The 25,836-nt window shown below is 35.3% G+C and overlaps 3 protein-coding genes across 5 annotated transcripts; 2 read left to right on the plus strand and 1 right to left on the minus strand.

The window, feature by feature from the left end:
- The first annotated feature begins 1,383 nt into the window (after positions 1–1,383).
- Positions 1,384–7,165, plus strand: LOC102613009 (nuclear poly(A) polymerase 4-like). 3 transcript variants are annotated; one of them, XM_015531403.3, is made up of 12 exons: positions 1,385–1,987; positions 2,073–2,150; positions 2,835–2,942; positions 3,140–3,202; positions 3,290–3,451; positions 4,243–4,356; positions 4,489–4,551; positions 4,631–4,960; positions 5,035–5,199; positions 5,312–6,097; positions 6,361–6,440; positions 6,543–7,165. In XM_015531403.3, the coding sequence occupies exons 1-12, from the start codon at positions 1,868–1,870 to the stop codon at positions 6,568–6,570; spliced, it is 2,097 nt and encodes a 698-aa protein (XP_015386889.2). In that variant the 5' UTR covers positions 1,385–1,867; the 3' UTR covers positions 6,571–7,165. The 3 variants fall into 3 exon arrangements, with proteins under 3 accessions (XP_024957706.2, XP_015386889.2, XP_006465702.2); XM_006465639.4 differs by having other exon boundaries at positions 6,546–7,165; XM_025101938.2 differs by having other exon boundaries at positions 1,384–1,987; positions 6,361–7,165.
- Positions 7,166–7,305: 140 nt separating this feature from the next.
- LOC102612701 (hexokinase-1-like) lies at positions 7,306–12,680 on the plus strand. The gene is made up of 9 exons (XM_006465638.4): positions 7,306–8,475; positions 9,638–9,788; positions 9,879–10,061; positions 10,458–10,532; positions 10,694–10,849; positions 11,009–11,107; positions 11,203–11,333; positions 11,645–11,726; positions 12,052–12,680. The coding sequence occupies exons 1-9, from the start codon at positions 8,204–8,206 to the stop codon at positions 12,391–12,393; spliced, it is 1,491 nt and encodes a 496-aa protein (XP_006465701.2). The 5' UTR covers positions 7,306–8,203; the 3' UTR covers positions 12,394–12,680.
- Positions 12,681–21,041: 8,361 nt separating this feature from the next.
- Positions 21,042–24,393, minus strand: LOC102612399 (auxin-responsive protein IAA26-like). Its single transcript, XM_006465637.4, has 6 exons — positions 23,709–24,393; positions 23,088–23,615; positions 22,399–22,679; positions 21,774–21,921; positions 21,409–21,482; positions 21,042–21,334 (listed from the first exon to the last, which is right to left on the minus strand). Exons 2-6 carry the CDS (start codon positions 23,525–23,527, stop codon positions 21,300–21,302), a joined length of 978 nt encoding a protein of 325 aa, XP_006465700.2. The 5' UTR covers positions 23,528–23,615; positions 23,709–24,393; the 3' UTR covers positions 21,042–21,299.
- Positions 24,394–25,836: the final 1,443 nt, after the last annotated feature.

Genomic DNA, 25,836 nt, shown 5'->3' on the forward strand with positions numbered 1-25,836 from the left:
TAAATAAATTGCCTACCAATTATCAATGTTGCGACATAAAATCTGCTGAAAGTGGGCTTCCTTTTGGGTCTTAATGGCCTGTTAAGACTTCATTGCTTGGGCCTCTAGTTGACAGAACCTGCCGAAGTTTAACTTGTCATGTTTTCAAACAACTTGTACAATTAACTCGTCAACTATATGAACAAATGAATACATGCTACGATTTTAATAAGCTTTTGTATAGAATTTTAAAGCTGTAGAAATTGAATTAATGTTACTTCGTAATCATAATTGATTTTATAAAGCAATTCGTTTGAGCTTAATTATTGACGTAGGATATTTTTTTTTAGTTTCCTGTAGTTCGCACTCGTTGATGACGGTTATGACGGTTATGAGTGAGAGTCTTGATAATGTTTTTTTTTTTTTGAATACTGTTTATACAGGACTCTAGGTATTACAATTAATATTTACACACAGATTCTACAATTAGGACCTTCATCGTGGCATGTACTCCTCTGAAGCGCTGCCCAAATTCTTCAAACCCTCTCAAATATTCGAGGGCTGTCAACTCTACTCACATTTCATGAGGAATAGACTGGCTCCACTCAGTTATGTGATAATTAAGGAAGGATTGTAAATAAGCCCCATAAATACTTTTATGGAGGCTCGAACCCTTGCACTCATTATTCTAAGTGTAAGGGCTCTCCCACTAGACCAAAGGCCCATTGGTAGAGTCTTGATAATGTTAGTCTTGAGCCGTGTGACTTGTGTATTTCAAAATTCGTTGTATCGACATTATTTGGCCACTTACCATTTGCCATTTGTCAAGTGCTTTTGCTATAAGTATTGTTGTGTCATTAGCGAGAAATAAAAAAAGATGTCATTTATAGATTTTTTGTGTATGTTAAAAAAAATCTTTATTATTTACGGATGACGAATTTCATAATTTACAAAATTATTTAATTATTGTTGTATTAGTTAGGATTCAAATTTAAATTTAAATTTTAAGATGCCTAACATTATTTATTTAATATGTTTTTGGAAAAATCTATCTAAAAAAAAGCTAAAATGTATGACTATTTTTATTAAAAAAATTAATGATTTATTTTATGTAAAATCAAGCAGCTGAGAATCTTGTTTTATCAATTATCAGGGAGGATTTGGAAGCAATTAAATAATGAGATTGGGTCTAAAGAATATGAATCAGGTTGTTGAGGGGAGGGGAGTCTTCTTCCGCAAACGTTGACTGCATCCCGAAACGGCGTCGATGAAGCTTCTAAGACATCTCCCCTCCCTAAGGTGCCACGTGTAATCGGGCGCGGAGAGCCAGCAGAATATCCAATAATGCGGCCGATTTCCTTACAGGCTACGGCCCCCTAAATAATATTCCACTCTCCGAAACAAATCCAAATCCCAAACAGAAAAGCGAAAAACAATTTGCGCAAACAAAAAGAGAAAAAACAAAAAAAAGCAAAAAACAAAAGAAACAAAAATTAAATTAGAGAAACGCATTAGATATTATAAAAAAGCACCGTTGCCCCGATTAAAATATCCAAATTAGAAAGATCATCCCAATTCCCACACCCGCAGCCCTCCGTCTCTCTCTCTCTCTCTAAAACTCTCTTTCTCTCTCTAAAGCTCTCTCTTTTCTTTATTTTCTTTTTTCTTTCAAATTTTTATTTTTTTTGGGGTTCCATCGCAATTAGATCTGAAATCATTGACTTAAATTCTCGTGTAGGATTTTTTGAATTTTCTTGCGTTTATTCTGGGATTTGCGTGATTGGGTTGTTCGATTTCATCTATTATTTTTGTTAAAAAAAAAAAAGAAAAACAAACGGAAAAAAAATTCAAATTAGGGTTCTCTTTCGCGGGGGATTTCACTGTTTTGATGTCGAGTTCGGAGAGAATGAGTTCGCCTCCGCCGCCTAAGCAGTACGGAGTGACGAAGCCAATATCAATGGCGGGACCCACGGAGGCTGATATTCAAAGAAACCGTGAATTAGAAAAGGTTTTGTTTTATCTTTGGTTATAATTACTTTTTTTTTCCCTCTTTCTATCGGAAACCCTAATTTCGGTTTCCTTTGGTGTTGAAGTTTTTGGTTGAAGCTGGGCTTTATGAAAGCAAAGAAGAAGATGAGAAGAGAGAACAGGTTCTGGGTCGAATTAGACAGGCAAGAAGTTTTTTAAAAAAAATTATTAGTAATTTTAAACCCGGGGATGGCCATGTTGTGATATTTTTGCGATCAGTTGGTTTATTCTTCATTTTGTAATTTGGCTATGAATTGAGCTTGTTTGAGTTGCATTGGTGATCTTAGAGATTTTATTTTGTTAGAGAATTTAGTGATGAACTAGAAAATTAGAAGAATTGATTCAAGGTGGCAATGATAATTGGCTTTCATTATTTTAGTTTAAGAGTCGTAGTGCTAGTCACAGGCAAGTATAGCATTCCTCTGGGTTATTTAATTTCAAATCTAGATTGTCATTTAGCCTTTATGTGCAGATAATTCATTATGTTTTGGGAACTTTTTGGCCTTTTAGGACATGATATGTAGATTTGGGGAACTTTTTTTTTCCCCTGCTTGGTGGCAGAGTTCTCTGATTCTTATTTTGTTTCCATACAGTGATTTTATGTTTTTATCCAATAGTGCCAGTAGATGGTATGTATGAGGTGAAAATTTAGTATGTCTAGTTGAATTCTTTTTGAATCTTTTTTGCAGATCATTTCATTTTGATTTTTCTGACACCATACTTTGGCATGCGATTGCAAGTTTCTAATCTATTCGTCTTCTTACTGGGTTAGCTGTATTATATTTCCTTTCCTTGTGCTGAGAATATCTTATTCTTCATGCTGTCAGATTGCTAAAGATTGGGTGAAGCAACTGACTCGGTTGAGGGGATACTCTGATCAAATGGTGGAGGATGCTAATGCTCTAATCTTTACTTTTGGATCTTACCGGCTTGGTGTATGTTTTCTTTGTTGCTACTCTATGGTCCAGCAACATCTTGTTTTGGGGAGAAACACTTTTTCACCTTCTTATGCTTGCTAGCTTGTTACTTTTTAACTTGTTTTGTTTTACTTCCAGTTTTTCATATTTTGGCCTATTGATTCCTTGCTAATCTTTGACTATTTGAAGATACATCTTATTCTTGATTTTGATAGGTACATGGCCCTGGTGCTGACATAGATGCATTATGTGTTGGACCGTCCTATGTTAGTCGGGAGGTAAACATTGAATTTATGATATACTTAGTCAATAGGATTCACCAAGCTGTTCACAATTAGGTACTAATGCTTATGCTTCTATACCAGGAGGACTTCTTTTTTATTTTGCATAACATCCTGGCAGAAATGGAAGAAGTTACAGAACTGCAGCCTGTTCTGGATGCTCATGTTCCTGTGATGAAATTTAAGTTTGATGGACTATCAATTGATCTTCTGTATGCAAGTATATCTCGGTTGGTTGTTCGAGAAGTAAGTATGAATTACACTGTCTGCTCATTCTTTTTTATTTTTTATTTTTTTAATATGAAACTCAAAAGTGTATTAATGGTGAAAATCAAAATAGAGAGTGCACCAGTTGTCCGCTAAGCAATCAAAAAAGATGAGCTTTTAGTGCTATACAAAAGTATACCACTTGCTACTCATTCTTAACCTCAATCTTTGAAAAGAGAAATGAGTTTATGCTGGATAAGGATACGAATTTACACTTTCTGCTCATTTTTAACCTTGGTCTTTGTAAACAGTAATGAATTTATGCTGGATGATGATCTGGTGCATTTTGGTTAGAGGTTATAGAAATAATGTTTGACTCGCTACCCCTTAATTTTCCCTATGATATTAATTTATTGCTATGGTTCCATTTGATATGATTGTCTTTGTGTGTGAACGAAATTATATTCACTGATAAAACAGTGTGCTTCTTTTGTTCTTGTGATGGATGCTATTTGTATTAGTGGATGACTATTGCTGCAATGAGCCATTTCTTCATGCTTGGAGAGATCACTGAATTCAAAATGTGTTCTTTCCTTAGTAAAATGATAAGGGAGGAAAGAGATGTGGAAGACAGAGGTTCCAAATATACATATACTTATTATGATGTTTATTGCTTTCTCAATTCAGCTGGAATGTCCTCTGCGCTTTGTCATCTGCAAGTAATGTAGTTCATGGAATGGGATTCTAAAGGAAGCTTGACCTCTCTTACTGTTTTTCCCTTTAGGAACTGTTGGCAAAGGTTTCATTATGTTTTTGCTCACTTCTGACAGGATTTGGACATCTCTGATATGTCTGTATTGTATGACGTTGACGAACCTGCTGGTCGGAGTCTTAATGGCTGCCGAGTTGCAGATCAAATACTGAAGCTTGTTCCAAATGTTGAGGTGATTTTCTTCATATTGAGTTATTCATATTTTTGACTGCTTTACTGGATTCCATGGACCTTGTTTAACACTTTGCTTTATTATTTATATCTTGCAAGTCTTCCTTAGTCTAATGGTTTCTATGTACTGTAGCATTTTTGCACAACGCTCAGATGTTTAAAGTTTTGGGCGAAAAGACGCGGAGTTTATTCTAATGTGAGTAATTATTGTCATGCTTTTTTTGAGTGAAATATTTGGCATCTCAGTTTTATTAGATTTTCTCCACAATGTTTAGGTAACTGGATTTCTTGGTGGCGTGAACTGGGCACTTCTTGTGGCTCGAGTTTGCCAGCTTTACCCAAATGCAGTTCCCAGTATGCTTGTTTCCCGGTTTTTTAGGGTTTACACAATGTGGCGCTGGCCTAACCCAGTTATGCTATGCACAATTGAGGAGGCTGAACTTGGGTTTTCTGTTTGGGATCCGCGTAAAAATCGTCGTGATAAAACTCATCACATGCCAATTATCACACCAGCTTATCCATGCATGAATTCTAGCTATAACGTATCAACAAGCACCCTACGTGTTATGGTGGATCAGTTCCAATATGGTAACACAATTTGTGAGGTAAGAAAATTGAGATTTTTGATTTCTCATGCTCTGTTTTTGGTTACTGAATCTGTCCTTTATTTTAAAACCAGGAAGTGGAGCTGAATAAAGCTCAGTGGAGTGCTCTATTTGAGCCATACTTGTTTTTTGAAAGCTACAGGAACTATCTGCAGGTTGACATAGTTGCAGCAAATGCTGATGACTTGCTTGCTTGGAAGGGTTGGGTAGAATCTCGGTTAAGGCAACTCACTCTAATGGTAATATTTCTTGTTATTAGATTTGTTTTATGGAAGATTGTGATTTATGTTGAAATATGAGAAATGAGCCCTTCGGTGTTTTATACTTAATCATATCTTCCAATATTTGCAGATTGAGCGTGATACGTACGGGAAGTTGCAATGCCATCCCTATCCTCATGAGTATGTAGATACCTCCAAGCCATGTGCCCATTGCGCCTTTTTTATGGGTTTACAAAGGAAGCCGGGGGAGGTAGTTCAGGAAGGTCAGCAGTTTGATATACGTGGTTCGGTCGAAGAATTTAAGCTTTCAATAAATATGTATATGTTTTGGAAGCCAGGGATGGAAATCTGTGTTTCTCATATTCGTAGAAAGCAGATACCTCCTTATGTTTTTCCAGAAGGTTATAAACGGACTCGGCATCCAAGACTTGCATCCCAGCAACGGTCTAGTGAAAATGGTAATGAATATCAGACTGGTTCTGGTCTCAAGAGGAAAAAAGATCCTGAATCTGTGGATCAAGATGGGCCAGAGAAACGACAATCTATTAGCCCTCAGAAACAGGATTCTCTTTCTCCGGAACATTTGGCTCCAAGTAGTGTGAGATCTGGGACTGGGTCCAATGTAGAACCAGTCATCCCGGATAAAAGGGTTTTGAATCAGGAGATTGCTGAGGGTGGGGATGTGTCAAATTCCAGTGTTATCACATCTGTTACAAGTGAGGTTGGTTCTTGCGAGGATGTTGGCAATGAATCAGTAGCAGGTAGCAGTGAGGGAAACAATGGTAGCGTTGAAGGGAGTAACAACCCGGTGTCTTCTCAAAGTGATTGTTGTGATGCAGATTCACAATCGCTTTTGGAGAACAGGCATCTGGATGGCAATGGAGCATTTCAAGACAGAGTGCATGAAGAGTTAGAGGTTTTGAATTTAAGTTCCTTGACTGACTCTATTTTTTGGTTTTAATTTCATTGGCATTTGTTTTTTCCATTAACATGCATGTTAATGTGCCAAGATCTAACCTTAGTCTGACATGTAGATTGTATTATCAACTACAAAGAAAAGGCCTAAAGAAAGATTGGACTTGGAAAGAAAGTTTATTTGTCTTGGGTATCATTTGCTTAACAGGCACTGACCAATCTACCTAATCTCTATGATTTTCTTCCTTTCTTTTCATTGTGAAGCCGAATGCCGGGCTTGGAAGCGTACTTCAGTCCACTAGTGGAATTGACTCAGAAACTGTTGTGCAGAAACCAGTGATGAGGCATGTGCTTTTCATTATTTTTAGATTGTGTTTATGTTTTATTCTCTGTGCACATTTTACTTTATACTGCTCATTTTGTTGGTTGTTTGGCCATTTTTATAGCAGGTTGAGTTTGACTTCAACGGCATGAGAGCTTAAAAATTAATGGATCCAATTACAGAAAAGTTTTAATGGAAATCAAATTATGGAAAAAGCCAGCCGTGTTGGCTCAGAGGAGAGACAGAAAGCCAGCAGTTCGGGTAAGTATTATTTTAATTGCTGGCTTTCATTTTCTTTTGTTTTTTCTTCAGGCATATGCCCATCACTCATGCATGTCCTCATGAGCGGAAACCTAATAATAGTCATGGTCTCTGAGTGGAGTTATGGAGTGTAGCTTGGCCTTGTTCTTCTCTGTACAGTTGCCATCTTTTGTGCTGAAGCTGTGAGCTCTTGTGATTCCAAGATCTGAAAGTTTGGCAGACAGTGATAGTTCTATAGGTTTATATTTTTTCTTTTTCTGGTTATGATGATCCATCAATTTATCCTATTACGCTTTGCTGTCTGTTGATAGATGGAGGTTGGCTGTGTTGTGTGGCAAGTTTAGGGGTTCGGGTATTATGACTTTTTATCATTGTGCAACTTGTGTATACTTTTAGAAGGTTTCTGGTATGAGGGCTAGTGTGCGCGTAAAATCTACACAGCTTGTGTATACTTTTGTGATGTAATGTAATAAATTTATACTGGAACTCTCTCCCTCCCTCTCGATTGTTATGCCTTATTTTGTTCTTGTGTGACTTGGGGCTGGTTTTCAAATTATGATAGAATCGCTAACCATCAACTGAAAGTGGTAATTGCACAACTGACCAAAATCAAACCGTTTTCGAAGAAATAAGTTTTGTGAAGTTAGTTCACCGTCTCCCTCAAATAGTTTAAACTTCCCAAACCGGTTTATGTTTGATGGGTATGTTTGATGGGGGTTAATTTCATTACAACTTTCTCATTGTCTTCAAAAGAGATAATGTAATGTCTTTTGTATGATTCGGTTCTGCACAGTAATTGGAATGTGACCATTCAAGCAGCATCTTTTAAAGATAAAGATTTAAAAAAAAAAAGTAAAGATAAAAAGAAATATTCCTAGGTGTCCGATATTTTTTATTCCTTATCCTACCCAATTTTATCTAATCTTCACTGTCTAATTAAAATAGGATTGTTCAATTTTATGCGGATCAAACAGCTATTTGTTATTCCTTGACATTCAAGAAACTGTTTTGTACCCAATTTAAATCATCTAGATTGGATTGATTATTATTATTATTGTAGATAAATTAAGATTATTCCGTTAAAGATGGAGAACGGTAGAAAAGAACAGAAAGCACTTTAAGGACACGTGTAGTATAAAAGCGTCGTGCACTTCAGTAACATTGACACACAGCATTGAGTATAGAAGCTGCTTATATAAAACACAAACAGAACAGAGCCAAGCACTTGTAATGATTCCGAGAATTGCTGTTTTCGTTCCTTAAATGTATGCCGAATCACTCTCCAAATCTTGAATTAGTCCTCTTTCTCGAAATCAAGAACTTCCCATATCTGAAAATCTGTTACCATTAATAACTCTTAAATCAATAGAAATCAAATCTTTACTCGTTCCAACAATGTATCATCATCACGAGTTGTGATCAAGATTCAAAAAAAAAAAAAAAAAAAGACTTCACCTTTATAGGCCTTTGGGGCGTTTTCTCTTTCTGGGGTTGACAAGGATTCACTTCTGGTGCTGAAAAACAATGGGAAGGGTGACGGTGGTGGTTGTGTGTTGTGCGGCATTGGCAGCCGGGGTGGCGGCGGCTGTGGTGGTCTGTCGGAGGGTTAAGAGAGGCGGGAAGTGCGGTAAGGCAAATGGGATAATGAAGGAGTTCGAGGAGAAGTGTCGGACACCTGCTGCAAAGCTGAAGCAAGTGGCTGATGCTATGACTGTTGAGATGCATGCAGGGCTTGCATCAGAAGGTGGCAGCAAGCTCAAAATGATCATCAGCTATGTGGACAATCTCCCTACTGGGTATTCTAGTTCATTCTTTCTTATGTATATTTTGGTGGCAATATATTGATACATTTGTCTTTCATTTTTTCATATGATATGCGTGTATCTTGATGATTCGATATACATATATGTGAAATGAATGTATATTTGATCTGCTTTCATTTGTTAAATTGGGGCTTTACATTTTGTGCGTTGCATTTATGATTTTGATTTATTGTTTAAAACATGTTGGAATATGATGAACGTTTGTTTGTCCTGTGTGCATGTTATTGATACATTGTTTTCCAGTCAAAGTTATGGATTGACGCATTATTTCATAGATGTGATGTATCTTGATGGCCAGAAAGTATTTTAAACATCATTGGTTGATACATTGTTTATAAGGTTATAGATTGATACATTATTTCATAGATGTGATTTATCTTAACGGCCGGAAACAATTTTAAAACATTATTGATGGTTATTGAAAGGGTGATGGTTTTGTTCCCAACTGCTCATGAAGGCCTTTCCAGTTATTGTGTTTGAGATTTTGGTACTTGAATCCTGTGAATTCTTCTTGAATTCATTATGGCGTTTATGAAATGCATGGGATACATCTTGTTCATTTCCTTCATGTTTCATTAATTCTTATTTTTTCTTAGTTATGAATGGATTGCACATGTAAATCTCCTGAAGAGCCTTTGTTTTTCCTTCTTCCAATTCTGTTTGTGTATGGTCTTTGAATTTGGGCACTCTATTGCCCCATTCAATGGAGCTTTCTGTAGTGAACAGAATAGATGAGTAAAATCACTGCTTACTCTAACATGCATACGTGCAAATAATGTAAATTATTCTTTCTAAACAACATCTCTTCATCTCATTTGCATGTGCCTCCAGATGAAAGATTTAGAAATTTGGTAATTCATGCCCAACAAGTTACATCTATCTCTCTCTCTGCATTGCATGCCGAGTTGAAGTGATTTGAGGCATCGAGGTTTTCCTTTGGAGTAGTAATAAATTCCATCCTTTAATACTCTTACTTTCACTTCTTCAATCTGCAACTTCTTAACCAGTACTTCTTGCTACCTAGTGATTGGCAAGCTTCTTTCGTTATTTTTTTATTTAATCTTTCTTACATTCAAAATACGCAATAAGAAACATTTAGTTGAGTTAGCCTTCTCTTTTGTTCTTCATGTTGCAGTGATGAGAAGGGTACTTACTATGCACTGGACCTAGGCGGAACCAATTTCCGTGTTCTGAGGGTGCACTTGGGAGGCAAGGGTGTTGGTCTCATTAATCAAGAATTTGCAGAGGTGTCAATTCCTCCACATTTGATGACTGGAACTTCAGATGTAAGCGTTGAGTCCTTCAACCTTATTTACAGCATAATGTAAGCTGCTTTATTAAGTTTTTTCAACTCTAAATAATGAATGTGATTTCAGGCTCTTTTTGACTACATCGCAGCAGAACTTGGAAAGTTTGTTAGTCAAGAAAGTGAAGAGTTTAAACTATCTCCTGGTAGGCAGAGGGAGCTAGGGTTTACCTTCTCTTTTCCTGTAATGCAAACATCCATTAATACCGGGACCCTTGTTAGGTGGACAAAAGGCTTCTCTATAGATGAACTGGTTAGTCCTAATTTCCTAGGATCCATAGATATATTTTGTATTGATTTTTTCTCTTGATTTAGCCTTAAGTAAATATCTGCACTTATAAGAGTGAAATATTTATCCATTTGAACTTTTTTTTTGGGGAAATAACACTTCTTTTTAAATTTGTTCTCATCCTTATACAACCCTGCACAATCCATTTATCTTTATCGCATGTCCTTGTTGGCATCCGATTGATGTTGACAGATCTTCATATAATTTTGCTTATAAATCATCTTAGGACAGTTGTAATTGTTAGGAAAATCCGTTCCATCCCCCCGGTTTTCATTATGCTCTCTTTCTCAGATCAGATAATGGTAGCAGCATAAGTCACACATTTTCTTTCCTTATTCCTCTTTGCTGTTGGATTAATAGGTTGGCCGAGATGTGGTGGAAGAATTGTCAAGAGCTATGGCAAAACAAGGGCTTGATATGAGTGTGTCAGCTCTTGTAAGTAGTTAATTTCCTTGTAAATTTCCCTTGAAGATTCCTCGTTCTAATTCACAAGGATTGCCGGTATCTGATGTTCAGATGTAACATAAGAGTGTATTGTTCCCCAGTTTACAATTCTTTTTTTCCAATTTTTGTTCAATTCGCAAACTGGATACTAGGTCAATGATACGGTCGGAACATTAGCCGGGGGTAGATACACCAACAAGGATGTTGTTGCTGCCGTGATCCTAGGTACTGGTTCAAATGCTGCATATGTGGAGCGTGCACAAGCAATACCAAAATGGCATGGTGTGCCATCCAAGTCTGGAGAGATGGTTAGCAATTTCTTTTTCTACAGTAAAATATGTTTTCCTTTCTGTTATCTAGCAATAAGCAGTGAACAAAAATTTCTGTAGGGTCGAAATATCAAAATGAAAATGAAAATGAAAAGGTGAAATTAAATATCTGAGGGTGCTTTCAATGTCTGATTGCAGGTTATAAACATGGAGTGGGGTGACTTTAGGTCATCACATCTCTCACTATCAGAGTATGATAATGCATTGGATGCTGAGAGTTTGAACCCGGGTGAACAGGTAACTACTGTAAATATTTGTATGCCACAAATCTTTGTTTTTGTTTGTCTAGAAAACATGGTGCATCATTTCAGATTCTTTGTTGTTTGTCACAGATTTTTGAGAAAATGATTTCTGGTATGTACTTGGGGGAGATTGTACGCAGAGTTTTATTAAGGATGGCTCAAGAAGCTGCATTTTTTGGTGATACTGTTCCACCTAAACTCGAAGTTCCTTTTGCATTGAGGTAATTCCCTGAGGCTGTACTCGTGTTACCATTGATTTGTCTGAGGAATTAATTTTAGTAACACTGCCTGGGCTATAAGTCTGGCAGTTTGCAAAGGTTCACATTACCTTTCTGATCTTCTTCAATCTATTACTGATTACAGTAATTGCTCCACGGTAACCACTCAGTTTATGACCTACTTCCTGTCCTCCCAAACTTTGAACCTACTGTTTGTTTCCTTTAGTTTTCATTACCTTATGATTGAACTTGCATTCATGTAATGATATAAAAGAATAGAATCTGGGATGGTTACACTGTGGGTTAATCTGCAGGACACCCGACATGTCAGCTATGCATCACGACACGTCCTCAGATCTCAAAGTGGTAGAGACCAAGTTAAAGGATATTTTGGAGGTACTTTCTGATCTTATATACTGGTGCAGATATCTCAGTTTTGATATCCCAGCTTCTCTATTCTTGGGTCTACTTTGATTGATGTATATAGACAGTTCAGTAGCTGTGGGAAACTCCTAGGCTTCACTGGCCTGAGGCTTTATAATTTTATTGTCGGACTTTTTGTTTAAAACAGATTTCCAATGTGACCTTTATAAGTGATCAGAAATTGGTCTTATTCATATTGGGAAGATGTGGATAAGATCTAAGTTTGCATTTGGACATCCTGCTTTGGTATCTCTATGTGCACACTGATGTTTATGTTTCTGTTTCATTATGTTTGCAGATATCTAGTACCTCCCTATCAATGAGAAAAACAATAGTTGAGCTTTGCAACATTGTTGCCACACGTGGTGCCCGTCTTGCAGCTGCCGGGATTTTGGGTGTACTGAAGAAGATGGGAAGAGACGCAGCAAAGGATGGGGACAAACAAAAGACAGTGATAGCCATGGATGGTGGATTGTATGAGCACTATGCTGAATATAGCAAATGTTTGGAGAATACCCTGGAAGAATTGCTGGGTGAGGAATTATTCAAAAACATTGTCATTGAGCACTCCAATGATGGCTCGGGCATTGGAGCTGCCCTTCTTGCTGCCTCACACTCCAAGTATCTTCAAGATGAGTAGTACCAAAAATCGCCAACATTTCAGCCAATTCGTTGAAATTTCCACCTCTTCTACTCGTATTGAGCACATTTTTCATTTTTTGTGCTTTGGTTCTCAATTTTATATAGTACAGGAGAGATTGTTGCCATGAATTGTTGAATCATTGCCAGCAGAAAACATGTGGATTAAACCTTTGAAATGCAGGACCTGAAAACAACCATGTTTTTTCTTTAATTGGCCTGCAACTTGTCTTCATGCTCTCATTACTTAATTCTTATGATGGAATCAATAAAATGGAAAAATTTCAAGTTTTGCTTTGCCACATGCGATCTGTTATGTTTACCATATTATGGAATATTCCCTTTTGTGCAAATCCAATAGTCACTGTAGCATTAAACTTTGACAAATATTGAAGAAATATATTATCACACTGTTTGGTGCGGACTTGGTTAGTGGGAAAATGAAAATGACAAGAGATCTGCATAATAAGCAAAATATCACTGAAGGGACTGATGCTTGACATATTACTGATTGTTGGTTTGACCACAGGAGAGCTCTCCAGTAGATGAATTATACAAATATACACTGGTAATCTGATGATATACAGAATAAGGTCAAGTGGGGAATGGCCGCTGGCCATATTGATTTTTGAGTGCTCTGAAATTTCAGTTGAAATTTTGAGAAAAATGGTTTCCGTGTCACCACGAGTGTCAGTAGTTGGAAATATGACAAGTAATCAACTGAAAAAGTACCCAAAAATTACATAGTAGTCATCAACATTACTGTATGTACGTATATCGAGCATCGTTTGTATTTGAAAGACATTGTGCATTCACTTGCTCTTTCTTTGATTAGAATTAGAAGTTAAGAATGATGATTAAGATTATATATTTTTTCACTGAAGAAACATTATATTCTAATTTTCTAAGAAAAAAAAAATTTTCCCATCTTTTTTAATCTAATTTTTATTTAATATGGACTTCATCTAAAACCTTACGGTTGGCATAAAAGTATAAGTGGCTAGTCGCACAACTTTCAATTATAGGGACGTTACCCGTAGAAGTATAACAGCGACCGACATGTCGTAAGGATCTAACTATGTATATGGTGGTGTAAAAGTATGACTAGTGTAGCGCATGAGTGTCTTTGGCACCAAATTTCTACTACACCAGTAATTTTAACCCGCAATGGTATGCCGTATGCCAAGTTCACTGAGCTTTATTACAAAGTTCCTCCAATCCTCGAAAGTGTTGAATTTGCAAAGCGACACCGGTCAGTGTGTTATAGTTCCGAAAGAACTGAGGCAAATTTTACCTCCCCCATTATCTGGCGTGAAGCATTTGAACTTTTCAATAAGTATTCCATTCAAGAACTTTGCGGCTGCACAAGTTGTGGATGGTTTGCTGTGGATGTCGCCTCATGTAGACAAGATGACTATAGACTATTGGACGTGCCTTCCAGAAGTTCTATTTTCAGATCTTATACAAGGATGAGGTTGTTAGTGGAGGAGGACGAGAAACTGCTCAATGCTGCACAAAGAAAATTGAAGTTGAGATTATAAGTGCCAGAAAATAGAATCAGTTACACCACACCACTTGTCGAGCAAGAAGTTATCAATGGTTTTTACTGATCCCGGATTAGAGATCAATATGGATGTGGCTTTTATTGATCTCGGATTAGAGATTAATATGGATGTAGCTTATTTTAATCATAGACTCGAAATCAATAGCCACATGGTAACATATACTAAAATCAGGAGATAATTTACAATCAAATATAGAAATAATAACAGTAAGCAATATGTGACTACTAACTAAACCACGTGATGGGAATTAATAAACAGAAAAAAAAAATTATCAATTCTAATACTATAAAATCAAGCAAATGAAATGATAGTGGAGACTGAGATTCAGAACGAAATCTCTCTTCAATTTTGCGTTTATCGGTCTATAAATAAAGCCAAAAGGATCGAGAAATGATCGTTTGGGTAATTCACAAAAAAGTCAAGAGAAATCTAAATCCAAATATTCTCCCAACATAAATACCAACTCGAGCGTCAGAATACCTTTTGTAATTACACGTTCAAATCCAATTTGTAAAAATCGTCAAGAGTAATGGGTCAACTTTAGAACTTACAAGGCAAACAGGTGCAATTCACTATTTGTTTCTTCTCTAATAGTTGGAATTCGGACAATCAAAGGCTTAAGAACCTTCAGAGATGATTACCAAAGAAGAAGAGTTTAATTCGACTTAATTATAAATGTTTATGTTTGAGGAAGAAGATTGATGGCCTTGGAGATTTGATATCGAAAAAGATAACAGCTGCGCTAGATAAATGGAAAGTGTTATCTTCTTGTGTTTTCAATGTAGAAGGATAGCGGAATTTGGTGATTTTATTGCTAAGCTCATATAACAAGAGAATATTGTTATTTAAGTCTATGCTTTGGTTTACAATTGCTCTTTCCAGCTCAAATTAATTACTTATTCCTATGATGAAAATCAGTACAATGCAAAAAAAAATTTCAAATTAATTTCACTTTCCATGTTTTTTTGCATTTGCTTTCTTTATTTTGGAATAATTCTTTTTTGTGCGACTTCAGTAATCACAACAGCTTTAAACTTTGACAATGTACAGAGTAAATATATTATAAATCTATTTGGCGCAGACTGGTCAGTGCAAAATGAAAATCTGCAGTTCAATTGAGAAGCAAAACACTTGAAATGATTTTGTATTTGAAGAATGAAGACACAAGTAGAATACCGCTTACACTTTAATTTAAAGAAAGAGATATGCACAAGGGGAGACGCTTGACCTTGACATATTATTCATTGTTACATTGACCAAAGGAGGGTTCCCTATTAGAATTATATGCATACACTAGTGGGGGGGAGGCCATGGAGAGTGCTCTTTCAAAGTTCAATGAAATCTCAGTTGAAAATTTGAGAAAAAAAGTTCCCCCGTCGCTACCACAGCCAGTAGTTGGGAATATGACGCATGTATTTAAAAAAATTATACAAAAATCTGCTTTAAAAAAGACCCCTTTTGTACCCAAAAATTACATTGTAGTTATCATCATTATTGTATATATTCCGCCACAACGTGATTATGCTTGAGTGTGTGTATATCGAGCATCGTCTGAAATTCAAAATTAAGATATATTATCCATTTTCGTCCCCGTCCTTTCTTTTTTCTTCTACTTCTTCATTTGATGAAGAATGATATTAAGGTTATATTCTTTCATAGAAAAACACTATATTCTCTAAAGAAGATCTTCAACCTTTTTTTTTTTTTTTATAACTTTTTAATCCAACTGTATTAGGTGGTTTACCTAAAATATTTACAAATACATCACACAAGATTTATATCAACATAAAGATCTAAACGACTTGGCAAGTAACCGTTTTGCCAACATAATGATAAAACAAACACGCAGACCAAGGACAGACTTATAACTATTTATTACCCTGGACTAATTTATAAATTTATTGTAAATATTTGAGTGGATGTCGCGCGCACGTGTGTGTGTAAAGTAACGCAGCATCAAAACTCTTAACACATATATCTAATAATAGAACTATAACAATGCAACAAAAATTTTATAATATAAATCATTAAAATTGTACATTAAAAAGATTATCTATAAATTCATTTTTACTTTAGTGACAGAAAAAGTGAAATACTTGAATAATTTGATTTAATGAAAAAAAAAGAACAAGTATACATGATTATGAAAGAAACAAACTATGAAATATTGTTAATTGTTACTATGTCATTTTGTATTTCTAAAATTAGTGATATTATTATATGTTGACATATTGTTAATTTAATTAGATCAAACCATAATATTTTTTATAATAAGTTAAAGCAATAATAACATCTTGGCCCCATAATGATTTCAATTTATTCAATAAATATATAATTTAATTATTTTATAAAATAAGTCTCTAAATTATAATTGAAAAAGAAGAAGAAGTAGTAGTAGTTGAATTCAAGACATACTTTTTTTTAATAAGAACTCAGGACATACTTGAAAATAAAATAAAAATGTTATTATTATATGAATAATTATAAAGCTAAAGGGACACAAATGAAATTTTGCTGATACGCAGCATAAAATGTCAGCTGGCTTGATTGCGGAATGTTTTTCTTTAATTTAAGTTTAAATGGCTACATAAAAAGAATTTAAATGATTCTACAATTAGAGGAGAAAAAAAAGATGTTTTTGTTGGTCTAATTAATTAATCTATGCAAAACTTTAGAAATTTTAGGGTATCTAGAGGTATTACTCTTAATTAATGTATGCATGTTATATGTAATTAAGTTAAAATATAACTATTAACTATACGGTGATTTTTCTAAAATAAATGCATACATGATTTATATACATTAATTGAGGTATAGCACTTGGGATGTATTTTAGAATATCTCGCAAAAACCGTAAACCGAATATAATTAAATTTAAAATGGCAGAAGTGAAATTGTTGTAGAAGCAAAACCCCACTTACAAAACCAAACCCACTTACAAAATGCCTTATAATGGCTTCATGATATACGAGCAACAAGCATCGCGCACAGTAACATACTCTCACAAAGTGATATGATACAAAGACATATATACATATATGCAAATTTGCTCTAACTCAATGGTCGTTCACGCTGCCTCTTTCATCCCAAAACTCTACCGAGTCCGGAGGCGCCACCGCCGTGCTTGGCTACCCATTCGTTGACGTATTTGTGTACTTTATATATATATATATACGGCATACAGGATTTTGCCAGGCAGCCGATCAAAAAGATAAAGGGGTATGTTGAGCTAAGCTACTTTGTGTTTTTGCATTAATTAGAAGCTTGTCTCAGTTTTATCATTAATTAAATTCTAATTAATATTGTTTTGAGATTTTGGTGTCTTCATAAGGAAATCATTTATATGAAAGAATATTTGTAATCATTGTAGGATGCTTGAGACCTATTTGGGTATATTTATATGCATATTTATGTTTGTAATTTTTTTTTAGTGAAAGATGATATTTTTTATATATATAGTTGTGGTTTTTGGAGCATTTTATGGTGTTGGATAAAACTGTTATTTTGCATTATTTGTAATAAATTCGTTAATGGCATTTAGTTTGATCTTATTATCAAGTAAATGCAACTCGCATATTTGATCCGGTGATCACACCCTTCAAAATATCAAGGTAATCTATTTAAGCGTCGTTTGGTTTGCTTTGAAATATAAGAAGTAGCTTGTTTGAGTAGTTGATGGAGTACTAAGCAATTTATTGGTACGCCCATTTTCAAAGGTGAAGCATTCAAACCATTTTCCCATTTTGATGTGTATAAAGTTCTTGTTCATCCCAAAAAAGTGTTGCAAGACCTTTGTATTTTGGTGTATAATTTAATTTTTTATTCTTTTTCTTATATATATCGAGTTAAAGTAATGCTAATCATCTCAAACATTGTATCTTTTAGATGGTATACAGTTCACATTTAATAACAAATCTTTGACGGATTTGCTATTAAACTCCACGCGAGTATTTTTCATTAAACACGCATCTTCTTAGTTTAAAAAAAAATCAAAATTATAATTTGTCTCAAGCTAGCAATATGAACCATCACAATCTCCCTCCTAGGATTTAGATCACAATAACAATTGTAATTCATTTAGAAATTAGGTTTTGAGCTGACTCGATGCATAGTACAAACTCAAGCATGTACATCATTTAATTCAAAGTTATCCAGAATCAATGAGAATACTAATAGTTTTTGATTACTTCAACGTTGAAATCTTCTTTTAATTGCATGGATAGATTCGCGTAAAGATGTATAATAGTAGCAATGTGTGTGTGTGTGTGTGCGCGCGCGTGTGTTCCCTATCAACAATTCTGAACCAATTCCGTGGATAAAAATTTTTTATTGAGACTTAGGGACGTGGTATGTTTTAACAAAAGCATAGCAGTGTTTTTTGTAGAGTCCCTAAATGCAACAATAAGTGGAACAACTGAACTCCTTTTAAAGTTCAACTATACCCAAAGTACATTTCCAAAAAAAGAGTGAATTGGTGATAAAATTGTTGCGCTAAATACTCTCCAACCCATATAAATAAACCAAATCTTCTAATTAAGTGCAAAACAAAAAACCAAATCAAAAGCAGCAAAATGGCAGTACTGAAATTTGCAGCAAAAGTAAAACCCCACTTCCAAAATGTCTTTAATTGTGAATGTTTTTGAAACCCTAAGGAGTACCCAAATTCGATATTTTAAAGACTATCTTTAGAAGATTTAATTCAAGATGCCGTTTCTGATCATTACAATATTGACCCGAAAAATAGCTAAAGATGGTCTGATTACTATGACTGAATTTCTTTCCAAAATCAATAAAATAACCTCCATCTTGGATGTCCATATTTTTATAGTTTAAGGGAAAAAATCAATTGAAATTCTTAACATTATTCATCAATCGGCAGGCATCAATCATCAAATATTTCATCAGGTATTTCTCCATATAAATATTGAAAATTTCCTTCTTATTCTTTGTTTGTGGTTTTTTATTTTTCCAGTGCTACTTCTCCAATCAATTCATTGTTCTGAAGCTGATATATTGTTGGGAACCTATAGTTTCCCCCCCCCCCCCCCGATTTAGTCATGTATTTGAGAAGTATTCTACGTACAATCTAATAGGATTTTGTATTCCAAACTGTATTAGCCATCTCGTCACATTATTGTTCCAACTATTTTTGCAATTTTTATATTTTTTTATTTAAATAGAATTAGCATTTCTATTTAATAATAGATTAATTAAAATTGAATTTAATAATCATTAAATTAAAAGGGGATAGGGGAAGGGGATGGATATCTATATTTTTTAACAGAAAATCCCCAACACGTACACATTCAAACCCACAATAGGTAAGGATTGGTGACGAGAATGTCCACTATCAAACGGTTACGAGTACAAGTATTGGCATTCCTGCATAATAACCGCCCCGTTGCCATACGTAGTTACAATAAGATCCCATCGGGGGCCCTGCAAACCCACCAGATTGTTGTATCAAGGCTCCGACCCCTCCAATTTACATGGTGTGAGACAATGACGAGCCAGTGCACTTCTCTTTTTTGAGAGTATAATGAGAATATACACAGCGAACAACCAAGATGGGTAGCATCACCGTGTTACGTGTCTTCAGATGGATGCTTGGACGTCGAATGAGGAGATAGCATCAAAGTGGCGTTTCAATTAGGAAAATCGTCTGCATTATCACTTCTCTGAGAGATGTGTTTAGGATGATTTGAAGTCTTAGACATATTTGATTCACTGATGTAGTTAGTGTTGGATGATGCACTATTCTTTAGGTCCACATGAGCTGGCCAACTATTGAAGTCTACCATAAAAAAATCAACCTTACATTTAAGGGAAGGAAGTGTCAAACAATTCAAATAAACTTAATTTTCTCGAAACGGGGTGTCAAACAACTCAAATAAGCTTAATTTTCTCGAAGCCAGTAACATCCTCCTAGCTAATTAGTTTTTAATGTGAATGGTCTTTCCCAAAACTGCTGAAAACACAACTGCTTAATGAAAAGAAGACTGGTCTTATTTTTCTTCCCAAAGTTAGGCAGCTCCCCATGATAAAAGCCCTTCAATTCTCCCCATTTCTCTGTGTTTCAACTCTTATCCAAAATTTCCACTACTCTCTCACTCCTATCATGCACCCCAAAATCCAAACAAGTTCACACTACAAAATTCAGCTTATAATACGGAGATTTACAAATTTAACGTTATAAATTCTCGTAACATTAACCGTAGCCCCTTTAATTCTCATATATCATACAAAATCAGTGAGATTTTTTTGGGAGGAAAGAAGTGTCGAATCCTAGGGTGTGTTTGGAATTGAAGTGCTATAACTTTTAAGTTACAGTTACTGTAGAAAAAATAAACTGTAATTATGAAACAAAAATTAATAATATGTAATAAATATAAATTTTAAATAATAATTTTAATAAAATTATTAAATATATAAAAGATTTTCTATGATACAATTGAAAAATCATATTAACATATCTTCTAAACTACAATAGTTAGTGTTTACCAAATATTTTAATACTGTACTTTTAAAACTACAGCTGTCCAATCTCAATTCCAAACGCACCCCTACTTTATTGATATTAATAACAGGAGACTGCTGCTGTGGTGGATGAACCGATCCTTTGAACAAAAAGGGCATAACTTTTTTTCTCTATTTTCTCTCCACCCAACGCCGAAAGGAACCCTCTGAATACTGTACTTAGCAAACAGCAACAAGTTTCATGGAATCTAAAAAAGAACCAGAGCAAGAGCTTTACAACCCATCATCCTCTGGAAACTACACAGCTCAAAAGGGCTCTGAACATTTTGTAAACATGACCCGGCACTCAAAATCAACGGTTCATTTTACCGGGAAAAGGAAGCTACAAGCCCACAATCACAGAGCCTGAGAGCCGCCCACCACTGCACAACCATCAACTTGTTGTACTGCTTTATAACCAACCGTACCGTTGTATGTTGCAACAATCGTCACAAATATTTAAGTACCATCAACATACTCTCCATATTTTTTGTAATTTATGATGTGCGGCAGATACAGAGCAGAGCTTGAGAAAGACAACTTAACAATGCCAATACAAAAATAGAGATTGAAAAAGAAATGACACAATATATATTTGATATTAAAGCTTTGTCCCAAAGTTGCATTGATGAAGAAGCATCAAAAGCATAAAATCAAGGGAACAGGTTAAAAGTTACACAAAGGCTACATAATATTATATTTACGGTAAGTGCAAACAAGTTCATACAAAACAGAGAAACAAAATCTCAAAATGATAACACAATTCAAGACTCTTCCTTCAAACTTATAGAGCTATCATTTTTCTTCATCTCAATGCATGGGTCAGTCAAGCCAGTATCTTGTCCTGCCTGCTGTTTCCAACTGCAAAATAGCAATGTTATCAGATATCGGAAAACCTGTTTACTAATTAATAAAAGCTTCAAATCTGTACGTACACTTCTCACGGCTTAAGGCAGAAACTTCAGAGCTCTTCAACACGCGCAGCCTCGTCACTGTTGATACAAACATGCTGCAAATTCCATATTATATAAGCAGTCAATCACGAGTGACAACACCAGCAAAGTTGCACAAAGCGCTTGAGTTATAGCATAGGTTTTCGGGAATGCATACATGAGAAACAGAATATGAGAGTAATAAGAGGGAATCAGTATTATTAGATTTGGAACCTAATGCTGTTTTTCAGAACAAATTAAACAACAAAATACTGTTATGTTATAGGCTAAAATCACTGAGTGGGAATATAATATAAACTAGAATAATTTTGAAAATGCATCAGATCCATGGTGATAGAGATGCTTACTGCCACGGGACATCCCCAACCAGCATCCTGTCACCTTCGTTATCCTCATAAACAAGGGTATATTCCCCACTTCCATCCAAAACACCAGTAATTGCTTTCTCTTCCTCTTGCTTGTTCACTAATCCACCAGCAGAGGAATCTCTTTGAGCTGAAAAACGACAAATGAAATAAGATAATCACATCTCTGTACAAAAGTCATTAACATGTATGTTTAACAATTTAAAAACTTTAAACTAAGCTAAAAGACAAATCTTAATAGCCCAGAGCTCTGTTCTTAATTATATTCGCAATTTGAATAAGGATTGCCCTTAATTTAGATATTCGATTGACCATATGACGTCTAGACACATTACAAAATCCACACACTATTATTAGTGGGTTGTTAATCATAGGCAAGTCTCGAATTCAGGTTGTGTGCTAATGACTTATCTACAATATATGAAAGAATTGTAAATAAACTTGTAACAATGATAACAACTATCAAATCAAAGCAATCTACAGCATGTGCACTTTACTGCCAAAACTAGAAGACCAATTATTGTTCAATATCCTCTCAATTATAAGCAGTAAAATTAAATTTGACCACGAGGGTATAATTAGTTAATTGAAGTTAAAAAAAAAAAACCTGCAAGGAGGCCTCTGAAGAGTTCATCAACAGCAGCTGAGAGTTTTTCATAGCTATCATAAGCATTGAGGTCAACTTTCCTTCCAATAGGGACACCATCCATGTTAATCTTCACAAAAGGGTTTTTCCTGCCAGGCTCATGAGCCGGTTTTTCATCAACAGTCTTGCTTGGGACATCGTTAGGAGACTCAGAAGCTGGTAATTTAGAAGCACTTGCGCCAGCAAGATTCTTCCTAAATGAACGAATTGGAGGCCAGCCCACCACTGGAGCAGGAGCAGTCCTGTTTTTAATTATTGAGCCATAAAAAAGAATTAGACACCAAAAATTAACCCCCAAAAGATAAATAACTCTAATAAATGGCAAATAGCATAGGAGATAACATTTAGACTATAATAACAGAGGTCAAGAATTCACTGAAAAAAAGGGGGCAGGAGATAAGCGAAACAGTAAGTAATTGCCTTAAACAAGGAAGCTGAGAATATAGGTGATTGGTGAAATTTCGAAAACATGGATTTTAAAAAAAGTTTTATAGACTGAAAAGACATAATAAAGAAAAAAAATAGAGGAACAAAACAAAAAATCCAAGGACCACACACAAACAAACACATAACAATGTGACTCTGAAGACTGAATATCCTGTCTAATAAAGAGAGAGAGAGAGAAAGAGAGAGGTGAAAAGCTGAGGTACCTTTTCTGAGAGCTGTTGGGAACAGCTGTATTTTTTGCAGGAGCTGAAGATGGAAATGCTTTCTTTTCGGCAGCAGACTGCAAGTCTGCAACTTTAGTGCAACAGGGCTGTGAGGATTCCTTTGCCATAACAGGCAAGCTTCGTGAGGAATGATGATGAAGAAATGAAAAGCCATTGTTGTTGCTATTGTTAGTGGAAGAGAAGTATCCAAGAGAAAGAAGATACTGATGATGATGATCATCTCTTTCTCTGTTGGTGGAATCTTTGAGAGACCAACGCTTATCTTCACCACCTGGTGGTCCAAGCCTCAGCTCAAGCTTCTTCTCCTCTGAGGATGACGCTTCTCCATCTCTCATCACAAGCCACTTTCTTCTTTCTTTAGCCATCAAATCCAGCAGTTGGGGACAAGCCTGCTCACCAGTTTTTGAACAACCCTCCATAGAAACAGATACAGAAGTAACTCCAATAACTGATTAAAGATCAAAAATTTTTATTCCACTTTCAAGACAGAAACGTTTATCAAGAAACCTGAAAGACACAAGAAGCGACAAAAAGTTAGCCACTTGAACATTCAAAGATAAAAAGAACTCGTCAACTCAACTTTCTAAAACATGCATTTACCTTAGCAAATGCTTAACCTGAGCTCAAAAACAAGACAACCCACATCCTGGTATCATCAAAAACAAGACCTTTAACACTCAAAACAAAGAATCCAGATTGGAAAACGTGAGAGAACACTAAAGATCTTCACTATACGAGCAAGAACGCAGATGAAAACTCAAACCTTCAACGAAATAGAACCCAGAAAGAAGAGTTAGCAACAAAAGAAGAGCCAAAAATAATATAGAGAGAAAGAGAAGCTAGTACAATGATAATAAGAGTAGGGGTATAGCTAGCTTGTTATGCTGCTGCAAGACTAGTGGGATTCTTTGCTTTTAGGGGCTTGCTGTTATACAAGAGGAATAGGTGAATATCAGAGAAAAGACATTAAAAAAAATGAAAAAAGAGAGAAAGATAGAGATTCTCTTGCACAAACACAAGAACAGGAAGCTATTAAAAGATCATAACACACACGCAACCAAAGAGGAGGGAGAGAAGGGGTGTGTCTGAATAACAACAACGTTAGGTTGCTTAGTTCAGGAAGCAAAGCGTGCTGTTGTTGTTTGCCTGTTGCTGACCTGCTGACTCTCTCATTTTTCTTTTTCTCTTTTCCTTTGATTTGCATACAAAGAAAGACAGTGAAACAAGACCAGCTTTGCTCGATAGACTTATGAGCACACTGCCCCAAACATCCCCCCTTTATTAGAGTTTTGTCCGAGAGAGAGAGAGAGAGAGAGAGAGAGAGAGAGAGAGCGAGGGAGTGAAAGTGACAAGATAATTAAGAAAGATTATGGATTAGAGTGAGGGTGGTTATATGATAATTAAATAGTCGCTTGTTCTTGTTAATTAAAGGTAATTTAGTTAAACTTTTGTGACAAGAGTGCTTTTAAGCTTTTATTGGCCTATAAGAACCAAGATATTTTCTCTAACAGAGTCTTAGGTGAAACATAAGTACTTTTATTAGGTATGAATCAATTACAATGGAGATTCGTGATTTGATCATACAATTATTTAGTCATAATTGTAGGTGAAATGTAATTTGATTGAATGTAACTAATAATTTATTTGTATCTTCAGCTAATAATTTTTCACATTATTATGAATGAGTGAAAGTGTCACTGTAACAAGAGATTATTAGATCTTATTATCAACTCGATATCTTCGTAACATAGAAGATTTTTTTACTATCTAATTATGACATTAGAGTAATTAGTTCGTTCTTAAGTGTGGTTTGTTACAAACCTTTAAGATGATGGGTTCATCTAAATTTCAGTCAAACATCAAAGAAAATTTCTTCAAAATACCGGGATAAGAAACCAGAAAAATCCTATTTATTTTGACATTCATTAAGAAGCTGTTTTATAATTCCATAAATGGTCAAACTTAAGATTAAAGATCTGTAGGAAGAAACGTGGCCAATCACATGAGGAACTATTTTTTTTTTTTAAATTTCTTTTTAAAATAATTCTACTACCTCTCCCTAAAATTAGAGTCCTAAATTTAGCACCAACTTTTAGTTGGGCTGCATGCTTAATTTTCTTACACATCGTGTCTCATATCTTGTCAATCCACTTCATCCCAATATTAATTGACAAAAATGCCCTTCTTGAGTGAGAACCATTAGTAGACAAATTGTTCGTATTATGTATTAACACATCTACGCAAATGAGTGTTGCCTACACGTCAAAGAAACTTAAGTCGTGACTTTTTCTGCTAATTATGTTATAATTAATTTGGATAAGCAGGACATAATTGACGCCCTGAGGGAGGCTTAAAGTAAATTTAAAAAATTACATGGGGTTGCTTTCTTTCTGGTCAAGAAAGTGATGGACGTATGGGTAATGGCTTTGGAATTTTTTTTTTTTTTTTTTTAATGTATGTATGTATTTTTTGAATACATGTAGAGATTATTTGCAGGATCGGATCCATAATTGCAGGGCTCGTGCAGTTAAAGCATGCAGATCCTATGATATCGTTGTCCGGCCCTCTCTCCCGTGCCACAAAAGCAAGTATCTCAAGAGGTCCTGTCCATCATATCAAGCGTCCGCGATGATTTCTGACCGTCTGATTGTTTCATCATCTGGGGATATGTGTCACGTGGACAGGATCTGACACGATTCCGCCGATCTGATCTCTGCAGCTTAAAGGT

Source organism: Citrus sinensis, chromosome 7 (assembly GCF_022201045.2).
Source record: "Citrus sinensis cultivar Valencia sweet orange chromosome 7, DVS_A1.0, whole genome shotgun sequence".
Classification (NCBI taxonomy): Eukaryota; Viridiplantae; Streptophyta; class Magnoliopsida; order Sapindales; family Rutaceae; genus Citrus; species Citrus sinensis.